The sequence below is a fragment of the Narcine bancroftii genome, chromosome 7, assembly GCF_036971445.1.
Source record: "Narcine bancroftii isolate sNarBan1 chromosome 7, sNarBan1.hap1, whole genome shotgun sequence".
NCBI lineage: Eukaryota > Metazoa > Chordata > Chondrichthyes > Torpediniformes > Narcinidae > Narcine > Narcine bancroftii.
Genome location: NC_091475.1, coordinates 63,972,973 through 63,993,342, shown reverse-complemented (window position 1 = coordinate 63,993,342; position 20,370 = coordinate 63,972,973). Strand labels below are relative to the sequence as shown.

The window sequence follows — 20,370 nt, the reverse complement described above, 5'->3', positions numbered from 1 at the left end:
ACAAGGCATTGGTGAGGCCAAATTTGGAGTACTGTGTACAGTTTTGGTCACCAAATTATAGGAAAGATATAAACAAAATAGAGAGAGTGCAGAGAAGGTTCATGAGAATGTTGACAGGATTTCAGGGTCTGAGTTACAGGGAAAGGTTGTGCAGACTGGGGCTTTTTTCTCTGGAGCGTAGAAGATTGAGAGGGGACTAGATAGAGGTGTTTAAGATTTTAAAAGGGACAGACAAAGTAAGTGTGGATAGGCTTTTTCAATTAAGAAAGGGGGAGATTCAAACTAGAGGACATGGTTTAAGATTGAAGGGGGAAAATTATAAGGGGAACATGAGGGGAAATTTCTTTACGCAGAGGGTGGTGGGGATGTGGAATGAGCTTCCGGCAGACGTGGTAGAAGCGGGATCATTGGTTACATTTAAGGAAAGACTGGATTGTTACATGGATAGGAGGGGACTAGAGGGGTATGGACCAGGTGCTGGTCAGTGGGACTAGGAGGGTGGGGATTTGCTTCGGCATGGACTAATAGGGCCGAACTGGCCTGTTCTGTGCTGTAAGTGGTTATATGGTTATATGGTAGAGAGTGGTGGGAGTATGGAACAAGCTGCCAACTGATGTGAATGCGGCTTCAAATTTTATAATTTAAGAAGAATTTGTAATGGATTCGAGGTATATAGAGGGCTATAGTCTGTTTAGGTAAGTGGGACTAGGCCTGTTTCTGTGCTGTAAAGTTCTAGAGTTCTACAGTTCATTTGTGCAGTCGCTTTCCCTTGCTTTTATGTATCAGGATTTGGGCATCTATGTAGGGGATACATTTATTACTGACCCCTAGTCACCCTGGAGAAGGAGGGGGCAGTGGCATGAGTCACTACCTTGAACTACGGCGGCCCTCCTGGTGGCTGTGCTCCCAGCATGTGGTTGAGGAGGGAGTACTGAGACTTGGGGCCCAGTGACAATGCTGGCAGAGGGAATACCCACTGCTCATATCTTTGGTGGGGGTAGTAGATGGTGTGCATTACACACAACCACCACTGGTTGCCAACTCTGGAGGGAATGAATGGTGGACAGGGTGCCAATCAAGGAGACTGCCTTGTCCTGCATGATGTGGATTCTCTGTGTTTGGCTTTATATCAGCCATGGCTGTGCATCCCTTAAATTAACTTGGTTGCTGACGTTTACTAGAAAGAGTGCTGGAAGAACTCATCAGGTCCGGTAGCATCTGCGAAGGCATGAGGTAGTCAGTGTTTCAGGCTGTAATATCAAAAAACAGGCAGACACTCAAATAAAAGGGAGGGGAAGGAGGGCAGGGTGAGAGATGATGGGTGAATACGGGGGGGAGGGAGAAGAAAATAAGCAAGGAGGTGATGGGGGAAGGGGGCAGAGGGCTGAGGAAGATGCCCTTTGATGGGAGGAATGGAAAGGAGTGGAGAGCTAGAGGAAGGAAGGGGAGGGTGACAGTCAGGTTGGGAGGGGAGGGGAAAGAGAAGAAAGGAATGGGGTTAAAGAGATTAGGGAGAGAGTTGTTTGAGAGTACAAGGTGGAGGGGGTGGGGGGAGGTGTAGTTTAGATGTTTCTCTTTTCAAATTAATTACAATTTTTGATTAATTTACAGAGCCTAGTTTTAAGTGGGTTGGTTTTTTTAATTGAAGTGATCTAACTACTTCTGATCATTGGCGGCAGTTAGCAATGATCAACAGTTAGGAGAATGAAGCTTTTGTTTCTGCTCACTGCAGCCTTGCTCCCACACTTGATCCAGCTTTCGGAAAGACTTGCCTCTGATATTTCCCTTAAACTTTCCTGCACTCACCTTAGGCACATGTCCTCAGGTATTTGCTATTGTCATCTCAGGAAAAAGCTGCTGGCTATCTACTCTATCTAAGCTCCTTATAATCTTGTATATCTTTATAAAGTCACCTTTCATCCTTTGTCGCTTCATAAGACACGCTCTCCAATCCTGGTAAATCTTTGCACACACTCTCAATGTCCTTCCCATAATGAGACAACCAGACTGAGTGCAATACTGTAAGTGTGGCCTAACCAGAGTTACCTCACATTACCTCACTGCTCTTGAACCTATTACCTTGACTAATAAAGGTCAACACATCCATCAACTTACACAGCAACTTCTTTTTTGAAAACTTTATAATATTTTAAAAAGATAATACAATCAAACAATTACATAAACCCCCTTGTTACAAAAATATATTAGTATGTAAAATACATTTACATAGTCTTAAATTAGTAAATTAATAAACATCCCCAACCCCCTTTAAAAAAAAACCCAAACTACCCCTATCTCTACAAACTAATGGAGTCTTATACAAAGTCTAAAATACCTCAATATAACATATATAAAAAGTAATTTAAAAATAATTAAAGTATCTTAATTAACAGATACTAAGACCCACATATTTTAAATATGGATCCCACATTTCAGTAAAAAAGGAATAATTATTATGTAGTCTGTTATTTTTTTCTAAATAGATACAAGATTTCAACTCATTATGCCACCTTTGAATACTAATCTCTACATCATCTTTCCATGTTACTGCAATGCATAACCAGACTGAATGTTAAAAAAAAAGTCCCTTTTTGTACTCCACACCAGAAACATAAATCTGAATCCCTAAATCCATATCTTTTCAACTTCTCCGGTGTCAAATGTAATTGATGTACAAAATTATAATTAACTAAATTATACCTTATAATTCAACTTAGTTACCACATTTACACACATCTTTAACCAATCCTCCTCCAATATAAGTTGTAAATCTTTTTCCCATTTACTTTTTATTCTAAAAACACCAAGTTTATTCATCTTCTCTTGCAACAAACTATACATTTCATATATAAATCCTTTTTTCAAAGATTCTGCAATTAATTTTTCAAATCTAGACAAATGAGTAAGTTTAATTTCTTGTCCAAAATTTTATTTTAAAAAAAGCTCGTATTTGATAATAAGCAAATAGTGGATTCATTGAGATATGAAGTTTTTCTTGTAATTGATTAAAAGAACGAAAAACTCCTTTCTCAAAAAAATCATCTACCCTTTGAATACCTTTTGAATCCCATTCCTTTAAATAACAACTATCCATTGAAAATGGTATAATCCTATTTCTATATATATATGAGTCCGACCAGTAATTTTACCCTTTGCTCCAATTATACAATCTCTCTTATACCAAATTTCAATTAAATGTCGAAGTACAGGAACATTATAGGACTTCAAAAAACTTGGTCTCCACTTATATATAAAAGAATTTACATCACTTTCTGAAAGTTGAGTTAATTCTACTTTAGCCTCTATAGGAGTTTGCACCCTATTTAACATTCGATTAATAAATTTCAATTGTGCTACCTCATAATAATTTTCAAAATTAGATAACTGATGACCTCCTAACGCATATTTCCAAATCAATTTTTGCAGTGAAATTCTAGATAATTTACTCTTCCACAAAAATAAACGAACAGCTGCATTTAGTTCTTTAAAAAAAGATTTTGGTAAAAAACAAGGAATAGACTGAAAAAGATACTGTATTCATGGAAAGACATTCATCTTAATACAATTCACTCTTCCTATTAAAGTTAAGGGTAAATCTTTCCACTTCTTCAAATCTGCTTTAATTTTTCTTAACAATGGTATATAATTCAACTGATATAACACATTTATTATAACTCCTAAATACTTTATCTTTTCAGACCAATGAAACTAAGTAATCTGTTTACACTCCGAATAATCATCATTTGAAACAGGTAGTAATTCACTCTTGTCCCAATTAATTTTATATCCAGATATCTTTTCATATTGTTCCAAACATTTATAAGTATACTAAAGATTCTTCAGGGTTTGTTAGATAAATTAACACATCATCCGCAAATAAATTAATTTATATTAATCCTCCCCAACCGTAATACCTTTAATATTAACATTTTGTCTAATAGATTGAGCCAAAGGTTCAATCACTAAAGCAAATAAAGCCAAAGACAATGGACAACCCTGTCCCATTAATCTTGATAAAGTAAATGACGGAGAAATTATTCAATTTGTTCCTCCCCTAGCTGAAGAGTTATTATATAAAGCTTTTACCCATCCTATAAAAACTGGACCAAATTTAAAATGTTCCAAAACTTTAAATTAAAAAAATGCCATTCAACACGATCAAAACCTTTTTTCTGCATCTAAAGCCACTACCATAGGAAAATCACATGGTTCTCTAGAAGCATTAATGAACATAATTTAACAATGCTATCAGCTGAATAACAATTTTGAATAAATCCTGCTTGATCTACATGAATTAACTTCGGTAAATATTTCATTATCCTATTTGCCAACACTTTAGCTACAATTTTATAATCTACATTTAACAAAGAGATTGGTCTATACGAGGCAACTTTTAACAGATCTCTATCTTTTTTTGGAATAGCCGTAATCAATGCTCTGGAAAAAGATTCCGGAAGAGATGACATTTCTACTACCTGTCGAAATATCGGAAGTAATAAATCATAAAATTCCAATGTCAATCCATCCTCTCCTGGAGATTTCCCATTAGGCATCGTTTGTAACACCTCTTTAATTTCCATATCCATAAAAGAAGAATCAAATTCTTGAATTTCTAAGACATCTAACCTCAGGAAAATATTCAGAACCCAAAACATTAGGAATCCATTCTTTAAAAAACTTTGTAGGATTTTCTCCCTCAATACCCTCAGGTAAACCCTCTATTTTAATATTCCAACGATTTTGATTTTCCAATGAATCCATGTTCTGCAAAAAGTTTTTCTTCTCCATTTGCCATCCAATAATAGATTCTTCATTCTGGTGAACTCTATCTTCAACATTCTTCATTCTGTCTTGAACCACATCAACAGCTATCAAATATTTATTAATGTCCAACTTCATTGAAGCATTATACCCAGACATGTCAGTTATTCTGACTCTAATATCAGCAAACTGCTAAATTTTCATTTTGCTTAGTTATCCCTTTTAACATAGTTACCACATCAAGTCCAGGCGAAGGGCTCTGCAGACTTGGAGATTCATGTGGTGAAGGTGCCTTTAAGGTTCTAGGCTCACCCTCCATGATGTTAGCAGCAGCCATAAGAAGCTCATTATCTTCTTCATCTAAATAGTCAGTAGCCTCCTCTTCATATATTGCACTCACCTCTCTAGCAGCCTGACTACAGGTCTGGACCCCTCTCCATGCCGGGGCGACATCGCAGCCCAGACCTACTCGAGGGTTTCACGCACCGGCTTATCCAAAAACACACTGATGCGCTCATACTCGCACCCCCTGGACCCACCGTGCTCGGCCTCACTACCAGCAATACTCAGCGCGGTTGGAGCGGTGCCAGAGAGGCAGCGGCGGCGGCATTTTGCATCACTGCATGCACTTGAGGACACCGCCACTTCAGACAACCTTTCTGAAGAAATATCCTGGGGCTTCGGATCCATCTGAAATCGATCCTGAGGCTTCAATTCTTCAGTAGGCCCAAGTTTTTTTTTCCCAATGCTTTAAAATGTAGTTTTTTTGATTGTTGTAATTTCCCTCTTTTTGCTTCTTGCATTCTCATATCATAGGAAACTTTTCCTTAACTTTTCAGATATTTATCAGTTCATTAATTTTGGGTTTTAAACTGTCCAGTTGAGGAGAGATGACTTTCCACATCTTCACCCTTCCCCATCTTGCCATGCCCCCCTTACACAGCAACTTTGAGTGATGGATGGACCTGAACCCCAAAATCTGTCTGTTCCTCCACATTATGAAGAATCCTGCCATTAACCATGCACTCCACCTTCCAAAGTCCTTCTGGATTGGATTCTATCTGCTACTTCTTTGCCAAACTCTACATCATGTCTATATTCTGTTGTATCCCATGACAACCTTCTACACTATCCACACCTCTAACCTTTGTATCATGTGCAGACTTGCTGACTTACCCCTCCATTTCTTTGCAATGCCATTAACACAAAACAAGCACATCCCTGTAACTGACCAGTGCCTCTTTCCACAGGATCCGAACAGACTGCATTATGACTCTGGGGAACTGCAATTGTTTGAGAACATTGAATGTGAATGGCCCGTATTCTGGACTTACCTCCTCATCGATGGTGTGTTTAAAGAAGACAAGGTTCAGGTAGGAAGCACACTGAAATGCTGAAGGAATACAGCTGGTCTTTTCAGCATCTATAGGAGACAGATATATTGTCGACGTTTTGGGCCTGAGCCCTTTTTCAATGGGGAAAAAAAATCAGAAAAGGCAGAGCAGGATGTATCAGAAAGTCCCAGAATTCAAACAATGGGGGAGGAATCCAGACCAATAAAAAGTGTTAATTGGATGTGATAAGGGACTAAGTGAGAATTTATCATGTCTGTGTGAAAGGAGACAGGGAATGGAGAGACATTTGGGGGAAGAAAGTTGTGGGAAGGGTTTTAACGAAAATCAGAGAAGTCGATATTAATCCCATCTGGTTGGAGGGTGCCCAGTTGGAAGATGTTGTTCCTCCAATTTACGGGTGGTGTCAGTCTGGCAATACATGAGACCATGGACAGACATGTCAGCAAGGGAATGGACTGGACAATTGAAATGGGTGGCCACTGGGAGATCCACAGTAGTGCAGCAGAGGTGCTCAATAAAGTGATCTCCCAATCTGTGTCCAGTCTCTCTGTTGTAGAGGAGACCACAATGTGAGCACCGGATACAGTAGACGACCCCTGCAGATTCACAACTGAAATGTTGCTTCACTTGGAAGTACTGTTTGGGGCCCCAAATGGTGGTGAGGGGGGAGGTATGAACACAATTGGAGCATCTCCTGCAGTTACAGGGGAAGGTCTATTGGGATGATAGGTGGGCAGGGAGGAAAGGACAAGGGAGTCGTGGAGGGAGCGGACCTTGCAGAAGGCAGCGAGGGAAGGAGAGAGGAATATATGTCTAGTGGTGGGATCACGTAGGAGGTGGCAGAAATAGTGGAGGAGGATCTGATGGATGCAGAGGTTGGTAGGATGGTAAATGAGGACGAGGAATCCTATCCTTGTTTCGCATGGGGGTGGAGGGGCCAGGGCAGATGTGTGGGTTATGAAAGATATGCGGGTGAGGGCCGCATATGTGATGGTGGTAGAGAGAAAACCACATTGATTGAAGAAGGAGGACATCTCTAATGATCTGGCATGAAGTCCTCATCCTGGGTACACCTGCGACGGTGACTGAGAAATTAATGGAATGGAATCGAGAGTTTGTCTCCTGAGATGGAAACCAAGAGATCGAGGAAATGGAGTGCTGCTAGAGATGGACCAAGTGAATTTGAGGTCAGGGGTAAAGTCTATGAGCTCATCATGTGTACATTAGACAGCACCAAAGTGTAGCAGAGGATGAGGAGCCTTGCATGTAGCATGGGTTGCTCCACATAGCCAACAAAAAGGCATTCATAGCTAGGGCGCATGCAGGTACCCATGGCTACCCTTTTAATTTGGAGAAAGTTGGATGAGTCAAAGGAGAAATTATTGAGGGTGAGAACAAGTTCTGCCAGCCGGAGGAGAGTGATGGTAGAGGGAGAATTGGCTCCATTGTCCAGAAATAAATGAAGGGATTTAAGGCCTTTAGTATGGGGAAGGTAGGGATGGGCACTGACATTTAGTAGGGAGATGATAGGCAGACCAATGTAAACACAACCTTCATTGGCAATAATAATTGTTTGCTACCTCATGATCATTTATTGCCCTTGATATCATTCTGTTATTATTTAAGTTTACTTGTCATATAGAGTACAACTCCGATTATCCAAAATGGTCAGGACTGGGCCTAGTTTGGAGAAGCTTTTATTTTCAGAGAACTGGTCATTTTTTAAAAACAGCCCAGTAGCAACAGCAAATCACATGTAACAGTGTTAAAACAACAACAAACATCAAGGGAAGGCTTTTTAAGCATTAAAGTAATATTTAATTCTCACCAAAAAAATGCTGGCTGGTGCTGATCACTGACACCCCCCCCACCGAAGCCTTACTCCTGCCAGGAGCCTGAGGTTCCCTCTCCTTCCAAGGAACCCCATGTCCCCGCTCCTACTCTGCTGCCTGAGAGGCCGCTGTCCTTCATGATGCCAGGATGGGATTCTTTTGATCGTTTGTGGCTGAGAGACAGTGACATGCCGTTTGAGAGGAAGAGTTGTAGAGAAAAGTCAATGGGGAAGGTAAAAAAAAATATGGAAAGAGTTACTTGAAACGAGGACAATCATCATTTTAATTTCATGTCGAGTGAATTTTTTTCAACTTGTGGTCAGATTGGCTCCAAAAACATTCAGATAAATGAGGATTTCTTATTTATTTTGGATATCCTTATTCATCCAAAATTTTTTAAAAATTGGATAATTGAGGATTTTGGAGAAACTGATTTTGGATAATCAGAGTTGTATAATATCTGGTACAATGAGAGGGGTTTGTTCTGCAAACAGTCTGACAGGTTATCTCTATTGCAAAGAAAAGAAAAATCAATTAGCTTCAGTCAAGGACAGTGTCATAGCAATGCTCAAGTTCCTGGGAACTCTATTTTAGAGGACCACTCCTGAAGTCAGCACATTGAGTCAGTCAAGAAGGCACACTAATGCCTGTACTTGTTAAGGAATCTGACGAGATTTAGCATTTAATTGATACACTATCAAACATTTACAAGTGCTCAGTGGAAAGCATGCTAACTGGTGGTATCACAACCTGGTTTGGGAATTCGTGTGTCCAGGAACAAAGTAGGCTTCAGAAGGTAACAAGTTACAAGGTTCATCACACACTCCGACCTCCCATCCTCCCATCCATTACAGATATCTATACGAGCAGAAGAGACATCATAAAGGACACCTCCGTCACTCTGGTCATATCCTCTTCTCTCTGCTAGTTGATAAACAAAAGTGCTGGAGAAACTCAGCATGTCCTGCAGGTACCTTGACGAAGAGCTCAGTCCTGAAACGTTGGTTATATACAGGGTCCTCCATAATGTTTGGGGAAAATATATTTTTTCCTTTATTTTCCCCATTTTAAATTTCTAATCAAACAATTCATGTGTGATTAAAGTGCACATTCTAGATTTTCTTGGTTACTTATGTCTGTGTCAAAATTATAGAACTTTTTATACATAATGGGCACCATAATGTTCAGGACATTTGGCTTCACAGGCGTTTGTGAGTACTCTTGTATGTTTAATTGCTTCATTGGTGCAGGTATAAGAGAGCTAGGCTTGTTTCTAAGCTTTTGACCATCTTAGGAGTCTGTAGTTGCCATCTTTCAACATGACAACCAGAGTTGTGTCAATGAAAGTCAAAGAAGCCATTATGAGGCTGGCACGACACATCACTTAAACCTGAGGAATATCAAAATCAACTGTTTTGAGAATTATTAAGAAGAAAGAGGGTTCTGGTGAGCTCAGTCATCACAAAAGGACTGGTATTCCAAGGAAGACCTCCACTACTGGTGACAGAAGAATTCTTATCATAATGAAGACAAATCCCCCAACACTTGTCTGACAGATCAGAAACAATCTTCAGGAGGCAGGTGTGGATATGTCAATGACTACTGCCCACAGAAGACTTCATGAACAGAAATATAGAGGCTGCACTGCAAGATACAAACCACTGGTTAGCTACAGAAAGGATGGCCAGGTTACATTTCCCAAGAACTATTTAAAAAAAGCCTGCAGAATTTTGGAAAAATTGTGGACCTGCATAAGAGTGATAGCAAGAGCAAAGTGTGAAGATATAAAGGAACTGCCAAATATCCACAGCACCCCACCTCATGTGAAGCATGGTCAGTATGTTATGGCTTGGGCATGTAGGACTGCCAGAGTAATGTGTACTTATCTTCATTGATGATGTAACAGGTGACAAAATGGATTCCGAGGTGCATAGAAACATTTTATCTGCTCAAGTTCGAACAAATGCCTCCAAACTCATTGGAGGGCACTTCATCCTACAGCGATCCCAATCATACTGCTAAACTAACAAAGGAGGTTTTTAAAGATAAAAATTGGAAAATTCTTGAATGGCCAAGTCAGTCACCTGATCAAAATCCAATTGAGTATGTCTTCCACATGCTGAAGGGAAAGCAAGAGGAAAAGCAGGAGCTGAAGATGGGTGCAGAAGAGGGCTGAAAGAGCATCACCAGAGAAGATACACAACACCTGGTGATATCTATAAATCACAGGCTTCAAGCATTCATTCCCTGCAAGGGGTATGCACAAAGTAATAAACATGACTAATTTAATGTACACTATTACTATCTCCTAAATATTATGGTGCCCTGAAATGAGGGGACTTTATTTAAAAAGTGCTGTAATTTCTACATGGCCAGACTAAAATGTATCCAAATACTCTTGAACATAATCTAGATTGTTTGATTACAAAATTAAAACTGTGGAGCTTCAGGGTAAATAAAGGAAAAAATGGTCTGTCCTAAACATTATGGGGGGCACTGTAACTTTCCCCCATAGATTTTGGAGGACCAGCTGAGTTTCTCCAGCAGTTTTGTGTATCTAGTACAATCACAGCATCTGGGACTTTTCTCATAGCTACATGAAGATCAACACCTCTAGGTTCAAGAAGTTCCTTTCTGACAGCCATTAGGCACTTGAACCTCCCCTTGTTACACTAGTTATGGACTGTCTGCATGATTGCAAATCGTTTTTTTGTACAAGGATTGCTATGACTATTTAGATCTAAAGTATTTATTGTCTATTTTAATTTGATTCAATTAGTTTACAATTATAGTTTTTCTTTGCCTGTACCTTGTTGGCTGCAGCAAGTAAGAATTCTGGCACGTGTGCATAATATGTATGACAAACTCATCGTCAGCAGCAAATGTTATTGGACAAACATCCAATGCTCTTGGGGAGTGTACTTGAGGGAGTGTGGAGCATTTCAGGAAAGGTATCCTGACGCTACAAATTCTTTTTTCAACAGGTTGAAGAGTACAGAGAAGCCCTGGAGGAAATTCTGATCAGGGAGCAGAATGGCACACGGCTGGTGCCAGAACTGTACGCTGTCCCTGCTGACAAGGTCGGGCACCATATGGTGTTCATCACTGGTCACCTTCCCCTCTGACCACATGATTTCTTCGCAGATACTGAGCGCATTACTGCCAATTATGAGTTGACAGTTAGATGTGGCCATGTAATTTATTCAGCCAATCGTTTATTCTGCTCAAGTTCTCCTCGAGAATCTCCTCTCTTCTTGGTTATTATAATGCTCAGTTTGGGTGGATTATTTAGCCATTGCAGTTTGTATCCCACCTTCCTCTGGATTGAGGGGTTAAATTTCAGCCAGTTTTGCGCACCTAGAATTTTGGTAAGGGTATAGCTGAGGAGGGGCATGTGCTGAAGAAACTCTCATGGCTTCAAACTGCACATTGCCACAGTGCTACTGGGCATCCACCAATTCCTAGCTTCCATCAAGTTTGTTGTCATGTTATATTTCATCCCCTCTTGCCTGATCTTGTGAAGCATGCACCTTTTAGACATACCTCACACACATCTTGGTTCATACTTCAGTGATACACTAACCAAGTTAAATTATTAGACATTATTGGTTGTTACATATAGTACAGTTTGATAGCTCTGATCTTCCTGGTTCCAGTCGAGTGTGGATTCCAATCTAACGTGGTGTCATTTTTCTCATCAGGTGGACGAGGAGTATAAGAACCCACATACCGTTGACAGAATTGTGAAGGGAAAATTGCCCCATATGTGGGGGCAATCTTTGTATATCCTTGGGAACCTGCTGGCTGAGGTATGTACAATACCATTGGGTTAGTGACAGTTGGGGTGGTCTGCCTTGGTTTCTGTGCATGGACTCATGGCAGGAGGCTTTAGCAGCTCAACCCAAACCAGGATATGCCACCCTCTTTACCATTATTTATCAAATGAGCAACAATCCACTTTGGGCTTATAGCTTTGTACTTGCAGCCAGATGAGTTGCTGCGCTGTGTCATATTTGTATATTCACAAAGGAAAATAGTGCAAGGTTCTTTCACTTTCATCTTGTTAAATTTGTTTGCTTATTGTATCATAGTGTTAACTGTTTAGAGTACCATTGCCACTAATGTGCCCACCACCCAGGGTTACTTCTCTTTCCCCACCAATCTCAGCCCCTCAATGCCTGGAAGGACACTAGACTGTCATCCTTCCCCACAAATCCCTAGTGTTGGCTGCACCAAGCCACAGTGCCTCCTTCACTATGGACTCTTGCAGCCTGGGATGTGCCAGTCGCGAACATCCCCATACTGACAAAATGTATATCTTCTGCATTGTCAGCAGTTTTTCACGAATTGGAGTCTAATCAGGACACACTTTCTATGAGGAAACAAGTCCGTTAAATTTATTGCTGTGGAAAAAATATGTTTGGTTTATTAGCAAACCTTCCCTGGAGTGTCTCCTTCCGATTGTCTATAGGAGGCTGACCTGTTCATCATTGACCTGATGTGTGCTGAGAGGGCAATATCACGTCAGGAAAGAAAGGATGCAACTCGTTCGTTCTCGGCCAAACAAGTTCAACCATAGAACAGTACAGAAATAAGCTCTTTAAGCCCATAAACCATATTCTGCAGTCCCACTGTCCTGCACGCAGATCATAGCCTTCCATACCCCTCCTATCAATGTACTTACCCAATTTTCTTAAATGTAAAAATGGAGCCCCATATTCACTATTTCAGCTGGCAGCTCATTCCATACCTCCACCACTCTTCAAGTGAAGAAGTTCCCTCTAATGGTCCCTTTCAATATTTCACCTTTAATCCATGTCCTCTAGTTGTAGCCTACCCCGCTTCCATTTACCCTATCTGTATTCGACATAATTTTGTATAACTCTATTAAATTTCCCCTCAATCTCTATCACTCCCAGGGACTAAATTCCTAACCTTCTCAACCTTTCCCTGTAACTCAATGTCTTAAGTTTTGTCAACATCCTGTAAATCTTCTCTGCACTCTTTAATATCTTTCCTGTAGTTGGGTGACCAAAACTGTAGTACAATGTCCAGACATACCAAAATTCCTGCTGATTAAACTGTACAGGTACATAAGATACACCAACAACAATAGTGAACATTAAATGACATAACCTGCTTCAAAACCAAATCTGGTGCAGTAGGAGACAGCAAAGCTTCACTCCCAGATGAACACAATGCTTCCTACACTGATTTGATCACCAGAACACCACTGTGCACCCCCATATCCCCTGATGATCCTCTACTCTCAGCACCTGAGGATGACGTATGGGTTGCCTTCAGCAGAGTGAACCCAAGGAAAGCATATGGTCCGGATAGGGTACTCGGCTGAATACTGAAATACTCTGCTGACCAACTTGTTAATGTATTCAAGGATATCTTCAGCATCTCACTCTGGCAGGGCGTGGTAGCCACCTGTTTCAAACAGGCTTCACTCATACTGGTGCCCAAGAAGAGTGTAGTAGCCCACCATTTAGTGCCACTACCGTTTAGTGGCACTCACGTCCATAGTGATAAAATGTTTTGAGAGGATGGTGTTGAAACATCATCTCCTGACTGAGATGTAACACGGATCTGCTCCAATTTGCCTACTGGAACAACAGATGCCATCTCACTGATTATATAAAAGCATTGTAATACGTGGGCAGCAAAGATGCACACATCAGGAAGCTCTTTATCGACTACAGTTCAGCATTTAACACCATCGTCCCCTCGAACCTGATCAGCAAACTCCAAGACCTGGGCCTCAACACCCCACTGCGTAATTGAATCATGGATTTCCTCCCCTCCAGATCACAATCATTATTTAATATTTTATTTATAATTTTAAATCATATAACATTAATTATGACATATTGATACAAACATTATATAATTTAATAAATCCCCCCCCAACCTATCTCGTCCACCCCACTAACACCCTCCCTCCTCCCCATTCCACCTATGAAGAAAGGAGACCATCACTAAAAAACAACAATAATCAACTTTTTAGCTGCAGAAACAGAGATGTCCACCAGAGCCACCGAGAGATTAAATCTTCGTACCAAGAGTTTTTAAATATGGGTTCCATACTTTTACAAAAAAATGATAATGTTCCTCAAATTATATGTTATCTTTTCTAAAGGAATAAAGGATTTCATTTCAGTTGCCATCTTTGCATTCCTAAAACTAAATCAGATTTCCAAGTAGCAGCCAAACACTTTTTAGAACAGCCAAAGCCAAACGTAAAAATTCATTTTGGTAAATAGTCAATCTCAATCCTAAAGCAATTGACTTAATGTCCCCTATTAAAAACAACATTGGATCAAACGGTAAACTCACTTTTAATACTCTCTCCAAAAACAATTGAACTTGTATCCAAAAATTCTTAACTCTTAACTCTTAATTCTTAACTCTTAACTCTTAACTCTTAACTCTTAATTAATTCTTAATTCTTAACAAGTCCAAGTTGAATTTAAAAAAGTACCTATCTCTTGTCCACATTTAAAACACAAATCTGAAGAAATTAATTCAAATTTCTTTAATTTCTATGGGGTTAAATACAATTGATGTAAAAATTATAATGTACTAATCTATATCTTACATTTATAACCTTAGTCATATCATCCTTACATAAGTTTCTCCAAACATTTTCATCTCTCTTTCTATTTAAATCAAGTTCCCATTTACTTCTTGATTTATGAAAATTCAACTTAGGCATTTTATTTTGTAATAACTTGTCTTCTTTGGCTTGGCTTCGCGGACGAAGATTTATGGAGGGGGTAAAAAGTCCACGTCAGCTGCAGGCTCGTTTGTGGCTGACAAGTCCGATGCGGGACAGGCAGACACGATTGCAGCGGTTGCAGGGGAAAATTGGTGGGTTGGGGTTGGGTGTTGGGTTTTTCCTCCTCTGCCTTTTGTCAGTGAGGTAGGCTCTGCGGTCTTCTTCAAAGGAGGTTGCTGCCCGCCAAACTGTGAGGCGCCAAGATGCACGGTTTGAGGCGATATCAGCCCACTGGCGGTGGTCAATGTGGCAGGCACCAAGAGATTTCTTTAGGCAGTCCTTGTACCTTTTCTTTGGTGCACCTCTGTCACGGTGGCCAGTGGAGAGCTCGCCATATAACACGATCTTGGGAAGGCGATGGTCCTCCATTCTGGAGACGTGACCCATCCAGCGCAGCTGGATCTTCAGCAGCGACAATGAAGACGCTGTTTACATCCGGTACCGCACGGATGGCAGTCTCTTCAATCTGAGGCGCCTGCAAGCTCACACCAAGACACAAGAGAAACTTGTCCGTGAACTACTCTTTGCAGACGATGCCGCTTTAGTTGCCCATTCAGAGCCAGCTCTTCAGCGCTTGACGTCCTGCTTTGCGGAAACTGCCAAAATGTTTGGCCTGGAAGTCAGCCTGAAGAAAACTGAGGTCCTCCATCAGCCAGCTCCCCACCATGATTACCAGCCCCCCCACATCTCCATCGGGCACACAAAACTCAAAACGGTCAACCAGGTTACCTATCTCGGCTGCACCATTTCATCAGATGCAAGGATCGACAATGAGATAGACAACAGACTCGCCAAGGCAAATAGCGCCTTTGGAAGACTACACAAAAGAGTCTGGAAAAACAACCAACTGAAAAACCTCACAAAGATAAGCGTATACAGAGCTGTTGTCATACCCACACTCCTGTTCGGCTCCGAATCATGGGTCCTCTACCGGCACCACCTACGGCTCCTAGAACGCTTCCACCAGCGTTGTCTCCGCTCCATCCTCAACATCCATTGGAGCGCTTACATCCCTAACGTCGAAGTACTCGAGATGGCAGAGGTCGACAGCATCGAGTCCACGCTGCTGAATAACTTGTACATCTCAGAAATAAACTTATTTGTTTCTTCCTTAGTAAGCAATAATTCTAAAGCAGATTGTCGAGGTAATTTTAAACTGACCTAATTTTTCCAATAACAGACCACAATCATTGATGATTGGTAAGAACGTCTCTATATTCTCCATCAGTACTGGAGCACCACATGACTGTGTTCTTAGCCCCTTGCCCTACTCACTTTACACCTATGTCTGTGTGGGTCAGTACGACAATAACACCATCTACAAATTTGCTGACAATGCCAATGTTGTGAGATGTATAAAAAGGATTGATGACTTAGCATACAGGAGGGAAATTGAAAACTGAGCTGTGCTAATGTGCCAACACAGAAGAAAAGATGCTAAATATAAGAGATTGACAAATATCCACAGTTGGAGTTGGATCGAGAAAATAAGTGATGTTCCAATAATGCAGGCAGATCTTTGGCAATCCATGTGAGGGAGGTATGGGGAGGTTAGAGAGCCTAACACCTGGTGGAAAGAAACTGTTCTTGAATCTAGAGGTGCTGGATTTTTGTATCAGCTTCCCGAAGGCAGCAGTGAGAAGAGGTTGTGACCAGGGTGATGGGGACCCTTTATCATGCCTTCTTGGACTGAGCATTACCATTCATTTACTCTTGGTTTGTTTTGCAGGGATTTCTTGCTCCTGGTGAGGTCGATCCTTTAAGTCGAAGACTTTCCACGATCAGCAGGCCTGATGTTGTTGTCCAAGGTCCATCAGCTACCCTCACCTTCAAAATTTTCTTTTGTTATGCATAGACTTGAAGTCACACAAGTAGCTTTGAAAAATCTCTCTTGATTTTTTTTTTAAGCTCTCCTGTTCCTGGGAAAGTATTTAAATTTCAATGTACCTTAATGTCTAATGAAATATATTGACAGTTTTCAGAATCATTCCCTTTCAATATTTTGGAGGTTTCAATGGGATCCCACCCATCTATCCATCAAAAGTTCAGTGAGTCCAGACTCAATCAAACATTGCTGTACAGGAGGCATTGATGAACCCAGGTTGTGAGCAGATTCTGTTCATAGAGTGGGGAGAAGCAGCACAGAGATCCCAGGAAGTGGTGTTTGAGTTTTGCAGACTGTAGTTTAAGACACCTGTGAAGGTGAAGATGGGGCACTGTTTCCTAATCCAAGGAGGCACCTGTTGAACATGATGTCTCAAAGGAATTGAGCACAGACCATGGCTGTCAATGAGATGCCAGGATGCAGGGCCACCCGAAGAGAATGTTGATGCGGCCTTCAATTGAAAAGAAAGAGTAATTGGAAGAGGATAAAGTGAGTGTGTTGAGAAGTTTGAGCAGTTGAGCATGGTGAAGGCCAAAGTTATTACATGGAAAGATCGGCGTTATAAGCTGCAGCCACTCCATATTTTGGGAAATGTTAATCTGCTGTCCTGCAGCAAGGATGGATTTCCAAACTAGACAGTACCTAAGTGATTTCATGAACGGTCAAAATCTTGCCCCCAGAGTGAAAGTGTCATGAACTCGAGGACATGTTTAAGGTGTGAGGGGGGCGGGGGGGGGAGATGTGCTGGGCAAATAGTTTATACAGAGATGGAGAGTGCTTGTAATGGGTGGTCAGGATAAATGGTAGAAGCAGGTACAACAGTGGTATTTAGAAGTCTTCTGAATAGACAGATGAATGGATATCTATCTTTCAGGTACAAGCAGCAGCTTGATTTGGAATGTTGTATTCAGCACAGAGCCGTGGGCTGAAGGGCCTGTTCCTTTTCTTTACTGTTCTATGGTCAATGTCTAACTGGTCTGCTTGTAAAACAAGTCTTAATCACTCCAACTTCATGCATGTGGCAATGAATTTGAATAGTTGAACACGTCATTTTTCACAGAACATTGTTAAAATTATTAAGTACGTAAACAGATGTTAGATCTAGGGATCTAAAGTTTTGGCAGATGAAGTGTTGGCAATGTTTTAATGGGGGAGGGAAACTGTATAAAGAGGAATGGACAAGACAAGAAAGTTGAACACCTGGTTATGAAGGAAAGAGCTTGGGGAGAGGCAGAAATAGAATACAGAAGTCGCAAGTATTTTGGGACTGGGGAAAGTGGTCCAGGCTCTGCCAACATTCATTTGGAGAGGAACAGAAAATGCAGGGAAAGATGTAAAACTGAGGGTTTACAAGGTGTTGGTCAGACCACATTTGGAGTATTAGGAGCAGGTTTGAGGAAGGATATGCTGGCATTAGGATCCAGAGGAGGTTTCTGAAAATGATCCTGGGGATGAGAGGGTTAACTTATGAGTAATGTGGGCCTGTATTCACTAGAGTTGAGAAGGATGAGGGGGGATTTCATTGAAGCCTATTAACTACTGAAAAGACTGGATAGAGTGAATGAGGAGGAGATATGTCAAATGAGAGTCGGATGAGAGGACACAGCCTCAGAATAAGAGAACGCCCCTTTAGAACAAGGTGAGGAGAAATTTCATCAGCCAGACGGTGGAAATATTTGGAATTTGATGCCACAGACAGCTGTGGAGGCCAAGTTGTTGGGTAGAATTAAAGCAGGGGTTGGTAGGTTCTTGATTTTTAAGGGTGTCAATGTTTATGGGGAGAAAGAGGAATGGGGTTGAGAGGAAAAAATATATCAGCCACCATTCATATGGTAGAGCACACTTGATTGACTCAATGGCCCATTTCTGCTCCCCTGACATGGGTTTGAAATTAGGAGTCAAATGTCAATAGAGAAACACAAAAGTCAGTGATTGGAAAACTGCTGGAGAGGATTTTGAATGAATGAACGTATCAACATTTGGATGGCCATGGAAAAAGTAAGGAGAACCAAAGTGGAAGATGTGTGGGAAATTGCATCTCACAAATTTAGAGCATAGAACATTACAGCACAGTCATTCTTTGGCTTTGCTTCGCGGACGAAGATTTATGGAGGGGGTAAATGTCCACGTCAGCTGCAGGCTCGTTTGTGGCTGACAAGTCCGATGCGGGACAGGCAGACACGGTTGCAGCGGTTGCAGGGGAAAATTGGTTGGTTGGGGTTGGGTGTTGGGTTTTTCCTCCTTTGTCTTTTGTCAGTGAGGTGGGCTCTGTGGTCTTCTTCAAAGGAGGTTGCTGCCCGCCAAACTGTGAGGCGCCAAGATGCACGGTTTGAGGCAATATCAGCCCACTGGTGGTGGTCAATTTGGCAGGCACCAAGAGATTTCTTTAGGCAGTCCTTGTACCTTTTCTTTGGTGCACCTCTGTCACGGTGGCCAGTGGAGAGCTCGCCATATAACACGATCTTGGGAAGGTGATGGTCCTCCATTCTGGAGACGTGACCCACCCAGCGCAGCTGGATCTTCAGCAGCGTGGACTCGATGCTGTCGACCTCTGCCATCTCGAGTACTTCGACGTTAGGGATGAAAGCGCTCCAATGAATGTTGAGGATGAAGCGGAGACAACGCTGGTGGAAGCGTTCTAGGAGCCGTAGGTGATGCCGGTAGGGCACAGTACAGGCCCTTCAACCCACAATGTTATGCTGATCCACATATGCCTACCAAAACAAAAACTAAACCCTCCCTACCTCTTAACCCTTGAATTTTCTTTCATCCATGTGCCTGTCTAAGAGTCTCTTAAGTGTCCCTTTCTTTTTCCAGCCTCCACACCATCCCTGCAATGCATTTCAGGAACCCACAACTCTGTTTTTAAAAAAAAAAAATCCTTACCCCTAACTTCCCTGCCTTCACTTTGTGCATATGTCCCCTGGTGTTTGCTGATCCTGCCGTGAGAAACAGGTGCTGACTGTCTACCCTATCTATGCCTCGTAGTTCCACGTACTGATCCATGCCCGAAGTTCATCTCCTTTATTTCTAATACTCCTTGCACTGAAATAGACACATTTCAAACCCTCCAACTGACCACATTCCTGTTTCCACCCCTGCCTGTCCTTCCTCACAAACCCACAACACATTACATCATCATTTCCATCTTCTAGTCTATTCTCTGCTCTCACATTCAGAATCCCACCCCCCCCCCCACCAAGCTAGTTTAAATCCTCCCCAACAGTGCTATCAAATTTGCCCACCAGGATATTGTTCCACCCCCAGTTCAGGTGCTGCCCATCCTTTTTGAACAGGTCAGACCTTACCCAGTGGTCCACAAATGAACTCCTTCTCCCTGCATCAACTTTTCAGCCACACATCCATCTGCTACAACCTTCTTACCTTCATTAGTGCATGGAATCCTGAGATTGCCATCCTTGAGATCTGCTTCTCAGTTTCCTTCTTAATTCTCTATATTCTCGCTTCAGGACCTCATCCTTACTTCTGTCTCTGTTGGTGATACAATTGTGGACCACTGTATCTGGCTGGTCTTCCTCATGTTTGAGAATGATGTGGACTTGATCAGAGATGTCCCTGTCTCTGGCAAGGGGGAGGCAACATACCATCCTGGAGTCTCGATATTATTCTGTTTGCTTGTCGAATCCCCTATCACTATAGCTTTCCTCTTCTCCCCTCTTCTCAGCCAAAAGACCAGACCACTATTACATCCCTGGTAGATCATCCCTAGCAAGAATATCCAAAACGGTGTAC

General features: G+C 41.6%; 1 protein-coding gene across 4 annotated transcripts in view; it reads left to right on the top strand.

The window, feature by feature from the left end:
• Positions 1 to 20,370, top strand: part of LOC138738973 (phosphorylase b kinase regulatory subunit alpha, liver isoform-like) — a 207,767-nt gene that overhangs the window by 89,866 nt on the left and 97,531 nt on the right. For all 4 annotated transcript variants that reach the window (XM_069890252.1, XM_069890251.1, XM_069890248.1 and 1 more), the window contains exons 11-14: positions 6,012 to 6,134; positions 10,933 to 11,028; positions 11,650 to 11,757; positions 16,462 to 16,540. In XM_069890252.1, the coding sequence (XP_069746353.1) occupies positions 6,012 to 6,134; positions 10,933 to 11,028; positions 11,650 to 11,757; positions 16,462 to 16,540 (406 nt within the window). The remainder of the gene's footprint in view (positions 1 to 6,011; positions 6,135 to 10,932; positions 11,029 to 11,649; positions 11,758 to 16,461; positions 16,541 to 20,370) is intronic.